We start from the raw sequence: 18135 nt of genomic DNA, 5'->3' as shown, positions 1-18135 counted from the left end.
TAAAACAAATGCTTGATTGTATTTCAAGCACGAATGACTCATATGCTGTGTCATGACATGAACGAATGATTGATACAGTAGACTATATATATATATAAGTAACAAGGCCCGAGGGGGTGTGGTATATGGCCAATATATCACGGCTAAGGGCTGTTCTTTAGCACAACGCAAAGCGGAGCACCTGGAATCAGCCCTTAGCCGTGGTATATTCGTCATATACAACAAACCCGAGGTGCCATATTGCTATTATAAAGTGGTTACCAACATAATTAGAACAGTAAAAATACATGTTTTGTCATACCTGTGGTATAGGGTCTGATATGCCACGGCTGTCAGCCAATCAGCATTCAGGGCCCGAACCACCCAGTTTATGAATTGATATATAGGCCTAAGTAGGTTATAGCATTAAGACTAAACAGGACACGCTCTTAGGACTACAGCTCAATGGTGCTTAAACAAGGCTACTACTATACGAAGCCTACCAATGATAATGACATTACTAAATATAATAATATAACAATAAGGTGGTCAAGAAAAAGCAGGGTATAAGAGCGAGAGCTGCATGCATACTATGTGACAAACAGGTGCCGTTGATTACAATATTATTTCTCTACCCGTTTAGAACAGTGTAAACACTAAATACATACCAGAGTCTGTTCTAAGGAAATAAAAAATTGTAACACATTTACTACAGCATAGCAAAGTCTAAAAACAGCTGAATTTGTGAAATTGATTTATCCAACATTATGCAGTTGCGTGAGGCTTGGTGCTCACGGAATCGGTAAGCTATTAAACAAACACTCAAACAGGCAACAGAAGCAGGATCTGTCTTATTTATGTAGATATATAGTGCCAGTCAACTTTACAACTACTCATTCAAGGGTTTTTATTTTTAATATTTTCTACATTGCAGAATATGAAATAAAAAGGTATAAGCAAAAAAGTGTTAAAAACAATATAATTTATATTTTAGATTCTTCAAAGTATCCACCCTTTGCCTTGATGACTGCTTGGCACACTTCGCATTCTTTCAACCTGCTTCATGAGGTAGTCACCTGGAATGCATTTCAATTAACAGGTGTGCCTTGTTAAAAGTTAATTTGTGGAATTTCTTTCCTTCTTAATGCGTTTCAGCCAATCAGTTGGGTTGTGACAAGGTAGGGGTGGTATACAGAAGACAGCCCTATTTGGTAAAAGACCAAGTCCATGTCAGGGCAAGACCAGCTCAAATAAGCAAAGAGTAACAACAGTCCATCATTACTTTAAGACCTGATGGTCAGTCAATCCAGAACATTAAGAACTTTGAAAGTTTCTTCAAGTGCAGTTGCAAAACCAAGCACTATGATGAAACTGGCTCTCATGAGGACCGCCACAGGAAAGGAAGACCCAGAGTAACCTCTGCTGCAGAGGATCATTTCATTGGAGTTACCAGCCTCAGAAATTGAGGCCCAAATAAATGCTTCAAAGTTCAAGTAACAGAAATCAAAACATCAACTGTTCAGAGAAGACTGCGTGAAATCAGGCCTTCATGGTCGGATTGCTGCAAAGAAACCACTACTAAAGGGCACCAATAAGAATAAGAGACTTGCTTGGACCAAGAAACACAAGCAATGGACATTAGACAGGTGGAAATCTGTCCTTTGGTCTGATGAGTCCAAATTTGAGATTTTTGGTTCCAACCGCCGTGTCTTTGTGAGACGCAGAGTAGGTGAACGGATGATCTCTGCATGTGTGGTTCCCACCGTGAAGCATGGAGAAAGAGGTGTGATGGTGCTTTGCTGGTGACACTGTCTGTGATTTATTTAGAATTCAAGGCACACTTCACCAGTATGGCCACCACAGCATTCTGCAGTGATCCGCCATCACATCTGGTTTGGGCATAGTCGGACTATCATTTGTTTTCCAACAGGACAATGACCCAACACACCTCCAGGCTGTGTAAGGGCTATTTTACCAAGAAGGAGAGTGATGGAGTTCTGCATCAGATGACCTGGCCTCCACAATCCCCCAAGCTCAACCAAATTGAGATGGTTTGGGATGAGTCGGACCGGAGAGTGAAGTGACTTAAAAATGTATGTTTTCATGGAAAACAAGGACATGAAATTAGTTGCAAAATGAATAGGAAATATAGTCAAGATGTTGACAAGGTTATAAATAATGATTTATAATTGAAATGTGTCGTTCAAACTTTGCTTTCGTCAAATCCTCCTCCATTTGCAGCAATTACAGCCTTGCAGACCTTTGGCATTCTACTTGTCAATTTGTTGAGGTAATCTGAAGAGATTTCACCCCATGCATCCAGAAGCACCTCCCACAAGTTGGATTGGCTTGATAGGCACTTCTAACTTACATTACGGTCAAGCTGCCCCCACAACAGCTCAAATCGGGTTGAGATCTGGTGACTGTGCTGGCCACTCCATTATAGACAGAATACCAGCTGACTGCTTCTCCCCTAAATAGTTTTTGCATAGTTTGGAGCTGTGCTTTCGGTCATTGTCCTGTTGTAGGAGGAAATTGGCTCCAATTAAGCGACGTCCACAGGGTACGGCATGGCGTTGCAAAATGGAGTGATTGCCTTCCTTTTTCAAGATCCCTTTTACCCTGTACAAATCTCCCACTTTACCGCCACCAAAGCACCCCCAGACCATCACATTGCCTCCCATGTTTGACAGATGGCGTCAAGCACTCCTCCAGCATCTTTTCTGCGTTTCACGAGTGTTATTCTTTGTGATCAGAACACCTCAAACTTAGATGTCCATAACACTTTTTTCCAATCTCCCTCTGTCTAGTGTCTTTTTTGCCCATCTTAATCTTTTTTAATTGGCCAGTCTGAGATATGGCTTTTTCTTTGCAATTCTGCCTAAAAGGCCAGCATCCCAGAGTAGTCTCTCCACTGTTGATGTTGAGACTGGTGTTTTGCAGGTACGATTTAATGAAGCTGCCAGTTGAGGACTTGTGAGGCTTCTGTTTCTCAAACTAGACACTAATGTACTTGTCCTCTTGCTCAGTTGTGCACCGGGGCCTCCCACTCCTCTTTCTATTCTGGTTAGAGACAGTTTGTGCTGTTCTGCGAAGGGAGTAGTACACAGCGTTGCACGAGTTCTTCAGTTTCCTGACAATTTCTCGCATGGAATAGCCTTCATTTCTCAGAACAAGAATAGACTGACGAGTTTCAGAAGAAAGGTCTTTGTTTCTGGCCATTTTGAGCCTGTAATCGAACCCACAAATGCTGATGCTCCAGATACTCAACTAGTCTAAAGGAGGACAGTTATTGCTTCTTTAATCAGAACAACAGTTTTCAGCTGTGCTAATATAATTGCAGAAGGGTTTTCTAAAGATCAATTAGCCTTTTAAAATGATAAACTTGGATTAGCTAACACAACGCGCCATTGGAACCCCGGAGTGATGGTTGCTGATAATGGGCCTCTGTACGCCTATGTAGATACAAATTCAGCTGTTTCCAGCTACAATAGTCATTGTAGCATCTGATCATTGCGAAGTTATTTTAATGGACAAAAAAAATGTGCTTGTCTTTCAAAAACAAGGACAATTCTAAGTGACCCTAAACTTTTGAACGGTAGTGTATATGTGGAAACCCCTTCAAAGACTGTTGGAAAAGAATTATTCTACAATGTAGAAAATCGTTAAAATAAATTAAAACTCTTGAATGAGTAGTTGTCCAAACTTTTGACTGGTACTGTATGTGTTGATCACATGTCAAAATCATTCCACAGACGACCGAGTGTGGTGGGTTTTCACTCCAACCTTGTACCTGAGTGATGAATGAAGGCCACTGATTAGTAATTAACTCCCCACACCTGGTTGTCAATGACTTAATAAGGAAAAAGAAGGTACCCCTGTTTATAGCCTCGTTATTGTTATTTTTTTTTTTTTATAACTGTAGTTTATTTAGTAAATATTTTCTTTACTTTTTCTTGAACTGCATTGTCGGTTAAGGGCTTGTAAGTAGAGGTCGACCGATTAATCAGAATGGCCGATTAACCTGCTGGGGCTAGGGGGCAGTATTTGCAGGGCCTGATAAAAAAAACGTACCCGATTTAAACTGGTTACTACTCTTGCCCAGAAACGAGAATATGCATATAATTAGTAGATTTGGATAGAAAACACTCTAAAGTTTCTAAAACTGTTTGAATGTTGTCTGTGAGTATAACAGAACTCATATGGCAGGCCAAAACCTGAGAAGATTCCATACAGGAAGTGCCCTGTCTGACAATTTATTGTCCTTCTGTAGCCAAAATAAATGTACTTTTTATTTTTTACATTTTAGTCATTTAGCAGACGCTCCTATCCAGAGCGACCCACAGCAGTGAATGCACACATTTCACACATCTCTTTCTCCATTTCTCCACTCTTACTGGTGTCTTTTAGTAGTGGTTTCTTTGAAGCAATTTGACCATGAAGACGTAGTCTCCTCTGAACAATTGATGTTGAGATGTCTGTTACTTAAACGTACCCGATTTAAACTGGTTACTACTCTTGCCCAGAAACGAGAATATGAATATAATTAGTAGATTTGGATAGAAAACACTAAAGTTTCTGTTTGAATGTTGTCTGTGAGTATAACAGAACTCATATGGCAGGCCAAAATCTGAGAAGATTCCATACAGGAAGTGCCCTGTCTGACCATTTATTGTCCTTTGGTAGCCTCTCTATCGAAAATACAGCATCTGTGCTGTAACGTGACATTTTCTAAGGCTTCCATTGGCTCTCAGAAGGCGCCAGAAAGTGGAATGACGCTTCTCCTGTCTCTGGGCGAAGAACAGCAGAATAATTTGTGACTGGTCAGGCTGGGAACAGTGACACTGGAGATGCGTGTTCATGAGAATTAAAAAAAAAAAATCTTTCAGCCTTTGAATGAATACAATGTTGCCTGGTTGGAATATTATCGCTATTTTACGAGAAAAATAGCATAAAAATAGATTTTAAACAGCGTTTGACATGCTTCGAAGTACGGTAATGGAATATTTTGAATTTTTTTTGTCACGAAATGCGCTCGCGCGTCACACTTCGGATAGTGACTTGAACGCACAAACAAAACAGAGCTATTTGGATACAACTATGGATTATTTGGAACCAAAACAACATTTGTTATTGAAGTAGAAGTCCTGGGAGTGCATTCTGACGAAGAACCGCAAAGGTAATCCAATTTTTCTTATAGTAAATCTGAGTTTGGTGAGGGCCAAACTTGGTGGGTGTCAAATTAGCTAGCCGTGACGGCCGGGCTATGTACTCAGAATATTGCAAAATGTGCTTTTGCCGAAAAGCTATTTTAAAATCTGACACTGCGATTGCATAAAGGAGTTCTGTATCTATAATTCTTAAAATAATTGTTATGCATTTTGTGAACGTTAATCATGAGTAATTTAGTAAATTCACCAGAAGTTTGTGGTGGGTATGCTAGTTCTGAACATCACATGCTAATGTAAAAAGCTGTTTTTTGATATAAATATGAACTTGATTGAACAAAACATGCATGTATTGTATAACAATGTCCTAGGAGTGTCATCTGATGAAGATCAAAGGTTAGTTAGTTAATTAGGGCCGATCTCAAGTTTTCATAACAATCTGCATTTTTTTTTTTAGACCTTTATTTAACTAGGCAAGTCAGTTAAGAACACATTCTTATTTTCAATGACGGCCTAGGAACGGTGTGTTAACTGCCTTGTTCAGGGGCAGAACGACAGATTTTTACCTTGTCAGCTCGGGGATTCAATCTTGCAACCTTACGGTTAACTAGTCCAACGCTCTAACCACCTGCCTTACATTGCACTCCACGAGGAGCCTGCCTGTTACGCGAATGCAGTAAGAAGCCAAGGTAAGTTGTTAGCTAGCATTAAACTTATCTTATAAAAAACAATCAATCATAAATCACTAGTTAACTACACATGGTTGATGATATTACTAGTATATCTAGCCAGTCTTGCGTTGCATATTTACATTTTAGTAATTTAGCAGACGCTCTTATCCAGAGCGACTTACAGTAGTGAATGCATACATTTCATACATTTTTTGACCAGTATGGAAGAAAAATAAATGTATGAAATGTTTGTATTCACCACCGCAAGTCGCTCTAGACAAGAGCGTCCACCAAAAAAACAAAATGCAAATGAAAAAATGTTTACTTTTTATTTTTTACATTTTAGTCATTTAGCAGACGCTCCTATCCAGAGCGACCCACAGCAGTGAATGCACACATTTCACACATCTCTTTCTCAATTTCTCCACTCTTACTGGTGTCTTTCGTAGTGGTTTCTTTGAAGCAATTTGACCATGAAGACGTAGTCTCCTCTGAACAATTGATGTTGAGATGTGTCTGTTACTTGAACTTTTTTAAGCATTTATTTGGACTGCAATCTGAGATGCAGCTAACTCTAACGAACTTATCCTCTGCAGCAAAGGTAACTCTGGGTCTTCCTTTCCTGTGGCGGTCCTCATGAGAGCCAGTTTCATCATAGCGCTTGATGGTTTTTGCGACTGCACTTGTAGAAACTTTAAAAGTTCTTGAAATTTTCCAGATTGAACAATGGACTGTCATTTATTTTGCTTATTCGAGCTGTTCTTGTCATAAGATGGACTTGGTCTTCTACCAAATAGGGCTATCGTCTGTATACCACACCTACCTTGTCATAACTGATTGTCTCAAACGCATTAAGGAAAGAAATTCCTCAAATGAACTTAAGGCACGCCTGTTAAGTGAAATGCATTCCTGCTTGATAGAATGCCAAGAGTGTGCAAAGCCGTCATCAAGGCAAAAGGTGGCCACCTCAAAGAATCCCAAACACATTACACCTTGATTTGCTTTAACACTTTTTTGGTTACTACATGATTCCATACGAGCCACCTCAGTGTTGATGTCTTCACTATTATTCTACAACGCAGAAAATAGGAAAAATAAAGAAACCCTAGAATGAGTTGGTGTGTCCAAACGTTTGACTGCAACTGTATGTACACACATACATACACAGAGCATTCGGACATTACAGCTATATTCTAAAATTGATTCAATTGTTTTTTCCTCAATCTACACACAATACCCCACAATTACAAAGCAAAAACTGTTTTTTAGAAATGTAAAAATAAAACCCTGAAATATCACATTTAAATAAGTATTCAGACCCTCCACTCAGCGCCCCGTCGAAGAACCTTTGGCAGTGATCACAGCCTTGAGTATGATGCTACAAGTTTGGCACACCTGCACATAATCGATGTGGTGCGCATTCGCGAAAAAGGACTGTCTTTGCTGCGACGTGTACCTAATACAGGTCGACCGATTAATCGGAATGGCCGATTAATTACGGCCGATTTCAAGTTTTCATAACAATCGGTTATCGGTATTTTTGGCCACCGATTTGCCGATTTTTAAAAATTATTATTATTTTTTTAAACTAGGAAAGTCAGATTAAGAACACATTCTTATTTTCAATGACGACCTAGGAACGGGCCTTGTTCAGAGGGGATTCGTTTTTGCAACCTTCCGGTTACTAATCCAATGCTCGAGGAGCCTGCATGGCAGGCTGACTACCTGTTACGCGAGGGCAGCAAGTTGCTAGCTAGCATTAAACTTATCTTATAAAAAAAAAAATCAAATCTTAACATAATCACTAGTTAACTAGACATGGTTGATGATATTACTAGTTTATCTAACGTGTCCTGCTTTGCATATAATCGATACGGTGCCTGTTAATTTATCATTGAATCATAGCTTATTTCACCAAACGGGTGTTGATTTAACAAGCGCATTTGCGGAAAAAGCACTGTCGTTGCACCAATGTACCTAACCATAAACATCAATGCCTTTCTTTAAAATCAATAAACAAGTATATATTTTTAAACCTGCATATTTAGTTAATATTGCCTGCTAACATGAAATTGTGTCACATCTCTAGCGTTTATTGCACGCAGAGTCAGGGTATATGCAACAGTTTGGGCCGCCTGGCTCGTTGCGAACTAATTTGCCAGAATTTTACGTAATTATTGAAGGTTGCGCGATGTAACAGGAATATTTAGACTTAGGGATGCCACCCGTTAGATAAAATACGGAACGGTTCCGTATTTCACTGAAAGAAAAAAACATTTTGTTTGAGATTATAGTTTCCGGATTCGACCATATTATTGACCTAAGGCTCATTTCTGTGTGTTTATTATATTATAATTAAGTCTATGATTTGATAGAGCACTCTAAGCGGTGATAGGCACCAGCAGGCTCGTAAGCATTCATTCAGACAGCACTTTCGTGCGTTTTGCCAGCAGCTCTTTGCTGTGTTTCAAGCTGTTTATGACTTCAAGCCGGGTGGGTATAATTTGTGGAACATTCCAACAGGAATCTGTTCCAAAAACTTCGTAAATAACAAGGTTTCCAAAAAACAACGCATGCAAAGTTGTATAGCGGCAGAATAAGATACCGGGTAGGGAGTGGTCTATTTCACTGCGTTTTTCACTCATCACGTTTATTCCGAAAAATGTCTGTCCTCACTCTGGTTGCCTATGGACAAACATTAAGAATAAGCTACGTGGTGAGTTGATGCCTATTCGGCAGCTAGTTAGCTAGGTTTGTATGCGTTGCTACTTTGTATGCGTTGTTGGTTGGCAACCTTTTACTTTACGTTTTTTGGAACAGATTCCTGTTGGAACGTTCCACAAATTATACCCCCCCCCCCCCCCCCCAAGCCTATCAACTCCCAAGATTAGGCTGGTGTAACCGATTTGAAATGGTTAGCGGGGGTGCGTGCTAATAGCATTTCAAATGTCACTCGCTCTGAGACTTGGAGTAGTTGTTCCCCTTGCTCTGCATGGGTAACGCTGCTTTGAGGGTGGCTGTTGTCGATGTGTTGCTGGTTCGAGCCCAGGTAGGAGCGAGGAGAGGGACGGAAGCTATACTGTTACACTGGCAATACTAAAGTGCCTATAAGAACATCCAATAGTCAAAGGTATATGAAATACAAATCGTATAGAGAGAAATAGTCCTATAATAACTACAACCTAAAATGTACCTGGGAATACTGAAGACTCGTTAAAAGGAACCACCAGCTTTCATATGTTCTGAGCAAGGAATATAAACCTTAGCTTTTTTTACATGGCACATATTGCACTTTTACTTTCTTCTCCAACACTTTATTTTGCAATATTTAAACCAAATTGAACATGTTTCATTATTTATTTGAGGCCAAATGTATTTTATTGAAGTATCATATTAAGTTAAAGTGTTCATTCAGTATTGTTGTAATTGTCATTATTACAAATAAATAAATAAAAAAGTAAAAAATAAATAAATCGGCTGATTAATCGGTAGCGGCCTTTTTTTTTGGGGTCATCCAATAATCGGTATCGGTATTGAAAAATCATAATCGGTCAACCTCTAGTTGTAAGTAAGCATTTCACAGTAAAGTCAACACTTGTTGTATTCGGCGCATATGACAAATAAAATGTGATTTGATTAATTAAGGTCACTAACTGGTAAGGAAAGCCAGGTCTTAATTGAAAGAAAAAACAACGCGCAGACACTCGGCCCTCCGTGGAATGAGTTTGACACCCCTGGTGTAGCTAGTTTGATATATTGAAAACCTAAAATGTACTGTTTCTGTAAATTGGTTATTGAGTTGGACAAAACTGTTGACATTGGGCTATTCATCAACATTTCTTGTGTACAGGAAGCAATAGCATCATTTAAAACTTATATTTCAGCAATATAAATGGAACTTAACATTTTTCCAATGGAATTGTGCTTAACCATGAAGGAAAAAAAACAGCCAAATTATCCCAAAACGTGCTACGATTTATTTATTTTTATGATATACAACAAATCACCTAAAAGGGTTTCACCTGCCTACCTTCAATCAGTTTTTTGGCAACCTGCTGCCTAGTTATTTAGCTAGCTAGCTACTCATTTGTATCAAATAAAACCAATGTGTTAGGTAGCCGTTGCGCACTTTAAAGTTGTAACGTTAGCCAATTTACCTAACTAGCGCCGTCTATACCCAACTTGCTATGTAAATGTACTGCTAGTTTGCTTGCTTTCTTGGTAGTTTGCAAGGTTATCAAACATCTAACCTGTAGCTAGTCTAGTAATGTTAGTTAGCTAGACAACATCAATTAGCTAGCTAGTAAAAAGTTAACAATATTTAGCTGAAGTTAACTTGCATGATAGGGATGGCGCATTCTGCTAAATTTATGCTTCAATCAGACCGACAGTCATTGCATCAATGCTGCATAATAAATTCTAAAGTGACACTTCATTCATCATGTAATCCAACATTTGTACTGGATATGTGTGCATTCCTTTTTGCTACTATTTGTCAAGTCTACGCATACAATGATGCATATGTTGGATTTATCCAACGTATGCAGCACACAGAACGTTGGGTAATTCATGTAATCTTATTCTTCTGAGCAGAGTAACGGCTCAGGTTACATCCATAACCCCATGTTCTCTTCCGTTTTCGTCACGGGTTGCCAAACGACCTAGAGGTCGTTCAGACAAAAGAGTGGGATAACACCATTTAACTTAGTCCAGATGAGTCCCTGGGACAACACCATTTAACTTAGTCCAGATGAGTCCCTGGGACATCACTGTATCCACCACAGGATGCAACAGAATATAATTAGCCAACAAGGTAACATAGAATTTCAACTGTGGTATACAACTGTACACACAAGCAAGCTGAAAGCTATAACTTACATGATTCTTCATTTGGGTGCAACAGCACCAAGAGTGGAAGGCCTCTGTATAGAACAGCCATCTCATGGACGGTTGAAAGGTATATACGTACAAGGTTGACAGTACGCTCACTTATCTGGGTTGAGAGAGCATGCCATGTCCAGAACCACAGACCCCAGTGATGGTGTGGACCTAACATTGAGTCTGCAGTACCTCAAGAAAGTCATGTGCGTTGCCCAACTTGCAGCAGCACAGAGAGTCCAGGGAGGCCCCACTGAACAAGACCCATGAAGTGGCCATACCCGTGAACAACTGTGCTACCACGCTATCTGGAGTTGGTCTACCTGCTACAGCGTATGATTTTGACACGGCATTGATAATCCAATGTGCCAGTCTCTGCTCCTCCCCATAACACACAAAAAGCTGTTCTGTTTGACGAACAGTTCTTGTTGCAGCAAGATAGGCACTGTGTGCATGCAGGCAAAGTGTATGCAACTCATGACTCTCCTGTGAGCAGTGGGGAGGCAGGTAAAATGATTAACCCTCTAGAGCACATGTCAAACTCATTCCACGGAGGGCAGAGTGTCTGCAGGTTTTCGCTATTCCCTTGTACTTGATTGATGAACGAAGGCCACTAATTAGTAAGAAACTCCCCACACATGGATGTCTAGGACTTAATTATAAGGAAAAAGGTACCCCTGTTTATAGCCTCGCTATTGTTACTTTTTATTTTGTAACTGTATTTAGTAAATATTAATATTATAAAACAATCCTGCAGACACTATGCCCTCCATGGAATGAGTGACACCCCTGCTGCTATTTGCCCATAGAAACATGGGCTAATATCTCAAAGAAATCACAAAGATATTTGTTGTGAAGTGTCTGTCCTATATATTTGAGGGAAAACTCCTTACTTTAGGCACTAAACTACTTCCATTAATTCGTTTTTTACTTCTACCGGGGTACCTTCAAACGAGTCTGAAAGGCTTGTTCGTCCTAGAGCAAAACAACCAACATGTACGTACGCGCTCGGGAGACTCACCTTTCCATAGATGGGTCATATTTGTGTGTAGCCCAAACTGTTCTGACTCTACAGAGGGAAGTTGGCAGATCTGTAGTACCGACTTCAGACGAGTCCCGTGACGCTTGTGGGGGTCGTAGAGCAAAACTGAGAATACCATGGTGTTCGTGAGAGTCTCATAATATTTTGAAGGCCAAACCGTTTGGGTGCTACAGACGTTTGTGAGGAAAAAAATTCTCATTGTCTGACAAACACCGCTGTAGCCCTGCCACCCCAGATGCGGAAGGGCAACGTCGGCGGATGCAGTGATTGAGACGCAGCCAAAGCAAAAAACATCCAGCTTAAACAGACGGATTTTGATGGGTATTTGTTTATTATGCTAATTAGAATTTTGTGGTAACCAATGCGCACTCCAGGCTGATCTTCCTCAAGACCTGAGGGAGCAAGTGAATTGCTGGAAAAGCATACAGCATGCGATAGAGCATTGACCCTGAGTGGGCCTGCTGTACCCTTTACAACAAAAAAAAACACATAGGACAATGCAAAGCGAACAGTTTGGCGATGGCCCTTCCAAATCGATACCAGATCATCTCCACTACAGTGGGATGTATCCTCCAGTCTGAAAGAAGAGGGCCTCCTCTGGGGAGGTCTGCTGCCTGATTCTCCACCCCCGGCAGGTGTATTGCTCTGAAGGATGTACAGTGTCTGTTTGCACAAAGCAATAGCTTCCTTGTGTAGTGACACTGACCTCAGTCCACCCCGGCAGTTGGCACGCAACCACGCTTGTGTCATCTGTCCGTTTCAGTAGTTGTCCTCTCAGTACTGGGAGGAAGTGCCGGAATGCAAGGTTAAAGGCCTTTAGCTCCAGTAGGTTGACGTGAGCTGATTTCCATGGCGCTGACATTACACCAAGGAACCCTGACTGGTTCAAGACCGCTCACCATCCCTGTCCCTACATCCCTGCTTTTCCAGGAGCAAGGGGATTTCTGATCAGCATTTGCAAGCTGTTGTTTTCAAGACACCCCTTAAGCGTGGGAGTCGCTAACACAATTGTAGAGCGTAGCCTTGTGTTAGAGTGTGTAACACCCATTTGTTGGCCGTAGATTTTTTCCAGCTGGAAAGGTGGTACTAGAGGAAACAATGTCACGCTAGAGAATTGGTCCCACCAATACTCTGCGTGTTGTGGTACAGAGGGGACTCGGCTTGCATACAGTGGTGTGATCAAGGCGTTAGCTAGCCGTGGTTCAACTTGCTAACGTAATCGTACATTTGGCAAGGGTAACGTCGTTAAGATAACTAACGTAGCAAGTAAGCTAAATTAACTAATAGGCTAGCAACCTTATTCAGTTAACGTTAGCTTAACTAGCCTAACTAGCAGTCAACTAACTTAGCTAGCTAATATGTTCGTAAATGTAAATTAGTTAGCTAACGTTAACTTAAACTTGTTCACAAGTCATTAGCTAACTAGCTAGGTACGAATGTGAACATACTGAGCTAGCTCGCATTTTGCAGCGTCCGTCCATAACTTTTGATAGCAAGCTAACGTTAGCTAACTAGAACTTTGTCCAAAGCTAGGTAGCTAAGTTAGTAGAATTAGCTTGCAATGCGGCCTAAAAGCGCTTTTCCTTCCAGTTAAAACTTACCAACGCTATTCCCGGGTCGGTCCAGCTTTAATATATCACGAAGATGCTGGGTTGCACCCTCTATATCTATGTTTGAATTTGAAGCCATATGTAAGGGATGGGGGGAAACTGGGTCGTCAGAGGGGAGCAAAATTATTTATATTTTCGTTCTTTGCTGTCAGTGTTCAATTCGTTTGACCCAACGCCACTAACCGTCTAAACTTCCGCTGGGTGTTCATGCATTTCTCTCCCCAGCAAAAGCTAGTGCGCTGTATAGTTCCGAGGATACTGTCTGCTCCACATTCCACCCCAAATTGTGGCAGCATAGGTGGCTTTGCAGCCTGTCTGTCTGTTTAGCGAAAACGTTCCACTCGTAGTACTTCGTGTCATATGCCAAAGATAGTTTAGAAAATAGCATGACAGGAGTGGAATGATAGCTGAACAGTCAGGAACCAAGACTTGTGGCATGGCATCTACAATATTTATCCAACCGTAGCTTGGTTTCCATCCAATTTGCGACAGATTTTCATGCGAATATTAAAAAATCTGCATAAAACAATATGCGCATTTTCCCATAAGAGATGTTTCTATCAAACGGACTTTATGCGAATAAAAGTCTGTTCGTGATGACGTAGTGCACATAAAAATTACTTTTGCCGTTAAATTCTCATATACCGAATGAAAAATACAAGTTAAATGGTTCCCATTGCATTTTCAACTCTACCGATGGTTTTGTCACAACAACTGTTGCGTTATGGTTTTGGCACATGCGCTATATCCAACAGCTCGCTGACCTACATTATGAGATTATTATGGATAAGAGCGATATTGTTTGTATTTGTCAAAGGGTAGCCAAGCATCGATCATCATGTCACCAGAATAAGACCATCGATATTTATTCGAATGGAGCATCACCTTGCACATTCACCACCCCATCATAACTTGTATTTAATCCGTAGCCTCGCTTTCCCGAGTCATAGTTGGTGGTCCACACAACATATTGTCATGTTTACTTCAAAATTATGGTTATTATATTATATAAATTTTTGCGGATAAAGGCCTTTCCAACGCAATTTCTCGCATAATTAATTTTACCTACACAAAAATATCCCATAATGTCTAACGAACAAAATGTCATTCGGCATTTATAAAATTGTACCGGCATTTCATGTTTCCATCAGCCCAAACACTGAATTAACCAATGTGTAATTAAAGGGAAAGGGAGATACCAAGTCAGTTTAACTGAATGCATTCAACTGAAATGTGTCTAAATGACACTAATAAAATATTTCCATTTCATATGGAATGACATTCCATACACAGAAAACCGCATGAAATGTTATTGGTAGCTTACACATACAGTATTTTGCAGATGTTATCACGGGTGTAACGATATGCTTATGTTTCTCGCTCCAACAGTGCAGTAGTGCCTAACAATACAAAACAATACATGCAAATCTAAAAAAAATTAAGAAAGGAATGAATAAGTATAGAAATGAATATAGAAATGACTGCCAAGAGTGTGCAAAGCTGTCGTCAAGGCAAAGGGTGGCTACTTTGAAGAATCTCAAATATAACATATTTTTGATTTGTTTAACACTTTTTTGTTTACTACATGATTCCATATGTGTTATTTAGAACTATGTAGAACTAAGAACATATATTGTCCTTGGTTCACCCCAGACTTGACTGCCCTTGACCAGCACAAAAACATCCTGTGGCGTTCTGCATTAGCATCGAATAGTCCTCGCGATATGCAACTTTTCAGGGAATTCAGGAACCAATATACTCAGTCAGTTAGGAAAGCTAAGGCTAGCTTTTGCAAACAGAAATTTGCTTCCTGTAGCACTAATTCCAAAAAGTTTTGGGACACTGTAAAGTCCATGGAGAATAAGAGCACCTCCCAGCTGCCCACTGCACTGAGGATAGGAAACACTGTCACCACCGATAAATCTACGATAATTGATCATTTCAATAAGCATTTTTCTACGGCTGGTCATGCTTTCCACCAAGCTACCCCTACCCCGGCCAACATCTCAGCCCCCCCTGCAGCAACTTGCCCAAGCCCCCCTGCTTCTCCTTCACCCAAATACAGACAGCTGATGTTCCGAAAGAGCTACAAAATCTGGATCCCTACAAATCAGCTGGGCTAGACAATCAGGACCCTCTCTAAAATGATGAGCCAAAATTGTTGCAACCCCTATTACTAGCCTATTCAACCTCTCTTTCGTATCGTCTGAGATCCCCAAAGATTGGAACGCTGCCGTGGTCATCCCCCTCTTCAAAAGGGGGAGACACTCTAGACCCAAACTATTATAGACCTATATCCATCCTGCCCTGCCTTTCTAAAATCTTCGAAAGCCAGATTAACAAACAGGTCACCGACCATTTCGAATCCCACCGTACCTTCTCCACTATGCAATCTGGTTTCCAAGCTGGTCATGGGTGCACCTCAGCCACGCTCAAGATCCTAAACGATATCATAACCGCCATCGATAAAAGACAGTACTGTGCAGCCATCTTCATCGACCTGGCCAAGGCTTTCGACTCTGTCAATCACCGTATTCTTATCGGCAGACTCAATAGCCTTGGCTTCTCAAATGACTGCCTCGCTTGGTTCACCAACTACTTCTCAGATAGAGTTCAGTGTGTCAAATCGGAGGGCCTGTTGTCCGGACCTCTGGCAGTCTCTATGGGGGTGCCACAGGGTTCAATTCTCGGGCCGACTCTTTTCTCTGTATATATCAATGATGCCGCTCTTGCTGCTGGTGATTCTCTGATCCACCTCTACGCAGACGACACCATTCTATATAGATCTGGCCCTTCTTTGGACACTGTGCTAACAAACCTCCAAACGAGCTTCAATGCCATACAACTCTCCTTCCGTGGCCTCCAACTGCTTTTAAATGCTAGTAAAACTAAATGCATGCTCTTCAACCGATTTCTGCCCGCACCCTCCCGCCTGACTAGCATCACTACTCTGGACGGTTCTGACCTAGAATATGTGGACAACTACAAATACCTAGGTGTCTGGTTAGACTTTAAACTCTCCTTCCAGACTCACAATAAGCATCTCCAATCCAAAATTATATCTAGAATCGGCTTCCTACTTCGCAACAAAGCCTCCTTCACTCATGCTGCCAAACATTCCCTCGTAAAACTGACTATCCTATCTACCGATCCTTGACTTCGGCAATGTCATTTACAAAATAGCCCCCAACACTCTACTCAGCAAACTGGATGTAGTCTATCACAGTGCCATCTGTTTTGTCACCAAAGCCCCATATACTACCCACCACTGCGACCTGTATGCTCTCGTTGGCTGGCCCTCACTACATATTCGTCGCCAAACCCACTGGCTCCAGGTCATCTATAAGTCTTTGCTAGGTAAAACCCTGCCTTATCTCAGCTCACTGGTCACCATAGCAACACCTACCCATAGCACGCTCTCCAGCAGGTATATTTCACTGGTCATCCCCAAAGCCAACACTTTCTTTGGCTGCCTTTCCTTCCAATTCTCTGTTGCCAATGATTGGAACAAATTGCAAAAATCACTGAAGCCGGAATCTTATATCGTCCTCTCTAACTTTAAGCATCAGCTGTCAGAGCAGCTTACTGATCCCTGTACCTGTACACAGCCAATCTGTAAATAGCACACCCAACTACCTCATCCCCATATTATTACTTACCCTCTTGCACCCCAGTATCTCTACTTGCACATCATCATCTGCACATCTATCACTCCAGTATTAATGCTAAATTGTAATTATTTTGCCTCTATGGCCTCCCTACTCTTCTACATTTGCACACACAGTACATTGATTTTTCCAAAAAATATATATATTGTGTTATTGATTGTACGTTTATTTATGTGTAACTCTGTGTTGTTGTTTTTGTCGCACTGCTTTGCTTTATCTTGGCCAGGTTGCAGTTTTAAATGAGAACTTGTTCTCAACTGGCCTACCTGGTTACATAAAGGTGAAATAAAAATAAATATATATATTTTTAATAGTTTTGATGTCTTCGCTATTATTCTACAATGTAGAAAATAGTAAAAACTAAAGAAAAACCCTTGAATGAGTATGTGTCCAGACTTTTGACTGGTACTGTAAAAAATGTACCACAACTGGACTCCAATGCATTAGGAAAGTATTCAGACCCCTTCCCCTTTTCCACATTTTGTTACGTTACAGCCTTATTCTAAAATAGATTAAATTAACTATTTCTTCATCAATCTACACACAATACCCCGTAACGACAAAACAAAAACAGGTTTTTCAAAATGTTTGCTAATTTATAACAAATAAAAATACTTCATTACATAAGTATTCAGACCCTTTGCTATGAGACTCGAAATTGAGATCAGGTGCAACCTGTTTCCATTGATCATGATGTTTCTACTTGATTGGAGTCCACTTGTGATAAATTCAATTGATTGGACATGATTTGGAAAGGAACAGACCTGTCAAAATACGGTCCCACAGGTGACATCACAGAAAAAACCAAGCCATGTGGTCAAAGGCATTGTCCGTAGAGCTCCGAGACAGGATTGTGTCGAGGCACAGATCTGGGGAAGGTCCCCAAGAACACAGTGGCCTTTTTCTCCCCAATTTTGTGATATCCAATTGGTAGTTAGTCTTGTCCTGTCACTGCAACTCCCCTACGGACTCAGGAGAAGCAAAGGTTGAGAGCCATGCGTCCTACGAAACACGACCCTGCGAAGCTGCACTGCTTCTTGACACACTGCTTGCTTAACCCAGGGAGCCAGCCGCAGCTATGTGTCGGAGGAAACACCATCCAACTGGTGACTGAAGTCA

The 18135-nt window shown here is 40.8% G+C and overlaps 1 protein-coding gene across 7 annotated transcripts in view; it reads right to left on the bottom strand.

Moving 5' to 3' along the window:
* Window positions 1-13563, bottom strand: part of LOC106560824 (enhancer of mRNA-decapping protein 4) — a 54077-nt gene extending 40514 nt beyond the window's left edge. For 3 of the 7 annotated variants that reach the window (XM_045688197.2, XM_014124159.3, XM_045688198.2), the window contains exon 1: window positions 13340-13562. In XM_045688197.2, coding sequence (XP_045544153.1) covers window positions 13340-13427 — 88 coding nt within the window. In that variant the 5' untranslated portion in view covers window positions 13428-13562. Of the gene's footprint in view, window positions 1-13339 lie in introns of all 7 variants that reach the window. The other 4 variants (XM_045688199.2, XM_014124162.3, XM_014124163.3 and 1 more) reach the window with 2 other exon arrangements.
* Window positions 13564-18135: the final 4572 nt, after the last annotated feature.

Source organism: Salmo salar, chromosome 10, assembly GCF_965601325.2.
Source record: "Salmo salar chromosome 10, fSalSal1, whole genome shotgun sequence".
In the NCBI taxonomy this organism is placed as follows: Eukaryota; Metazoa; Chordata; class Actinopteri; order Salmoniformes; family Salmonidae; genus Salmo; species Salmo salar.
Note: the sequence above shows the minus strand (reverse complement) of the source record. Positions and strands in the feature narration are given on the sequence as shown.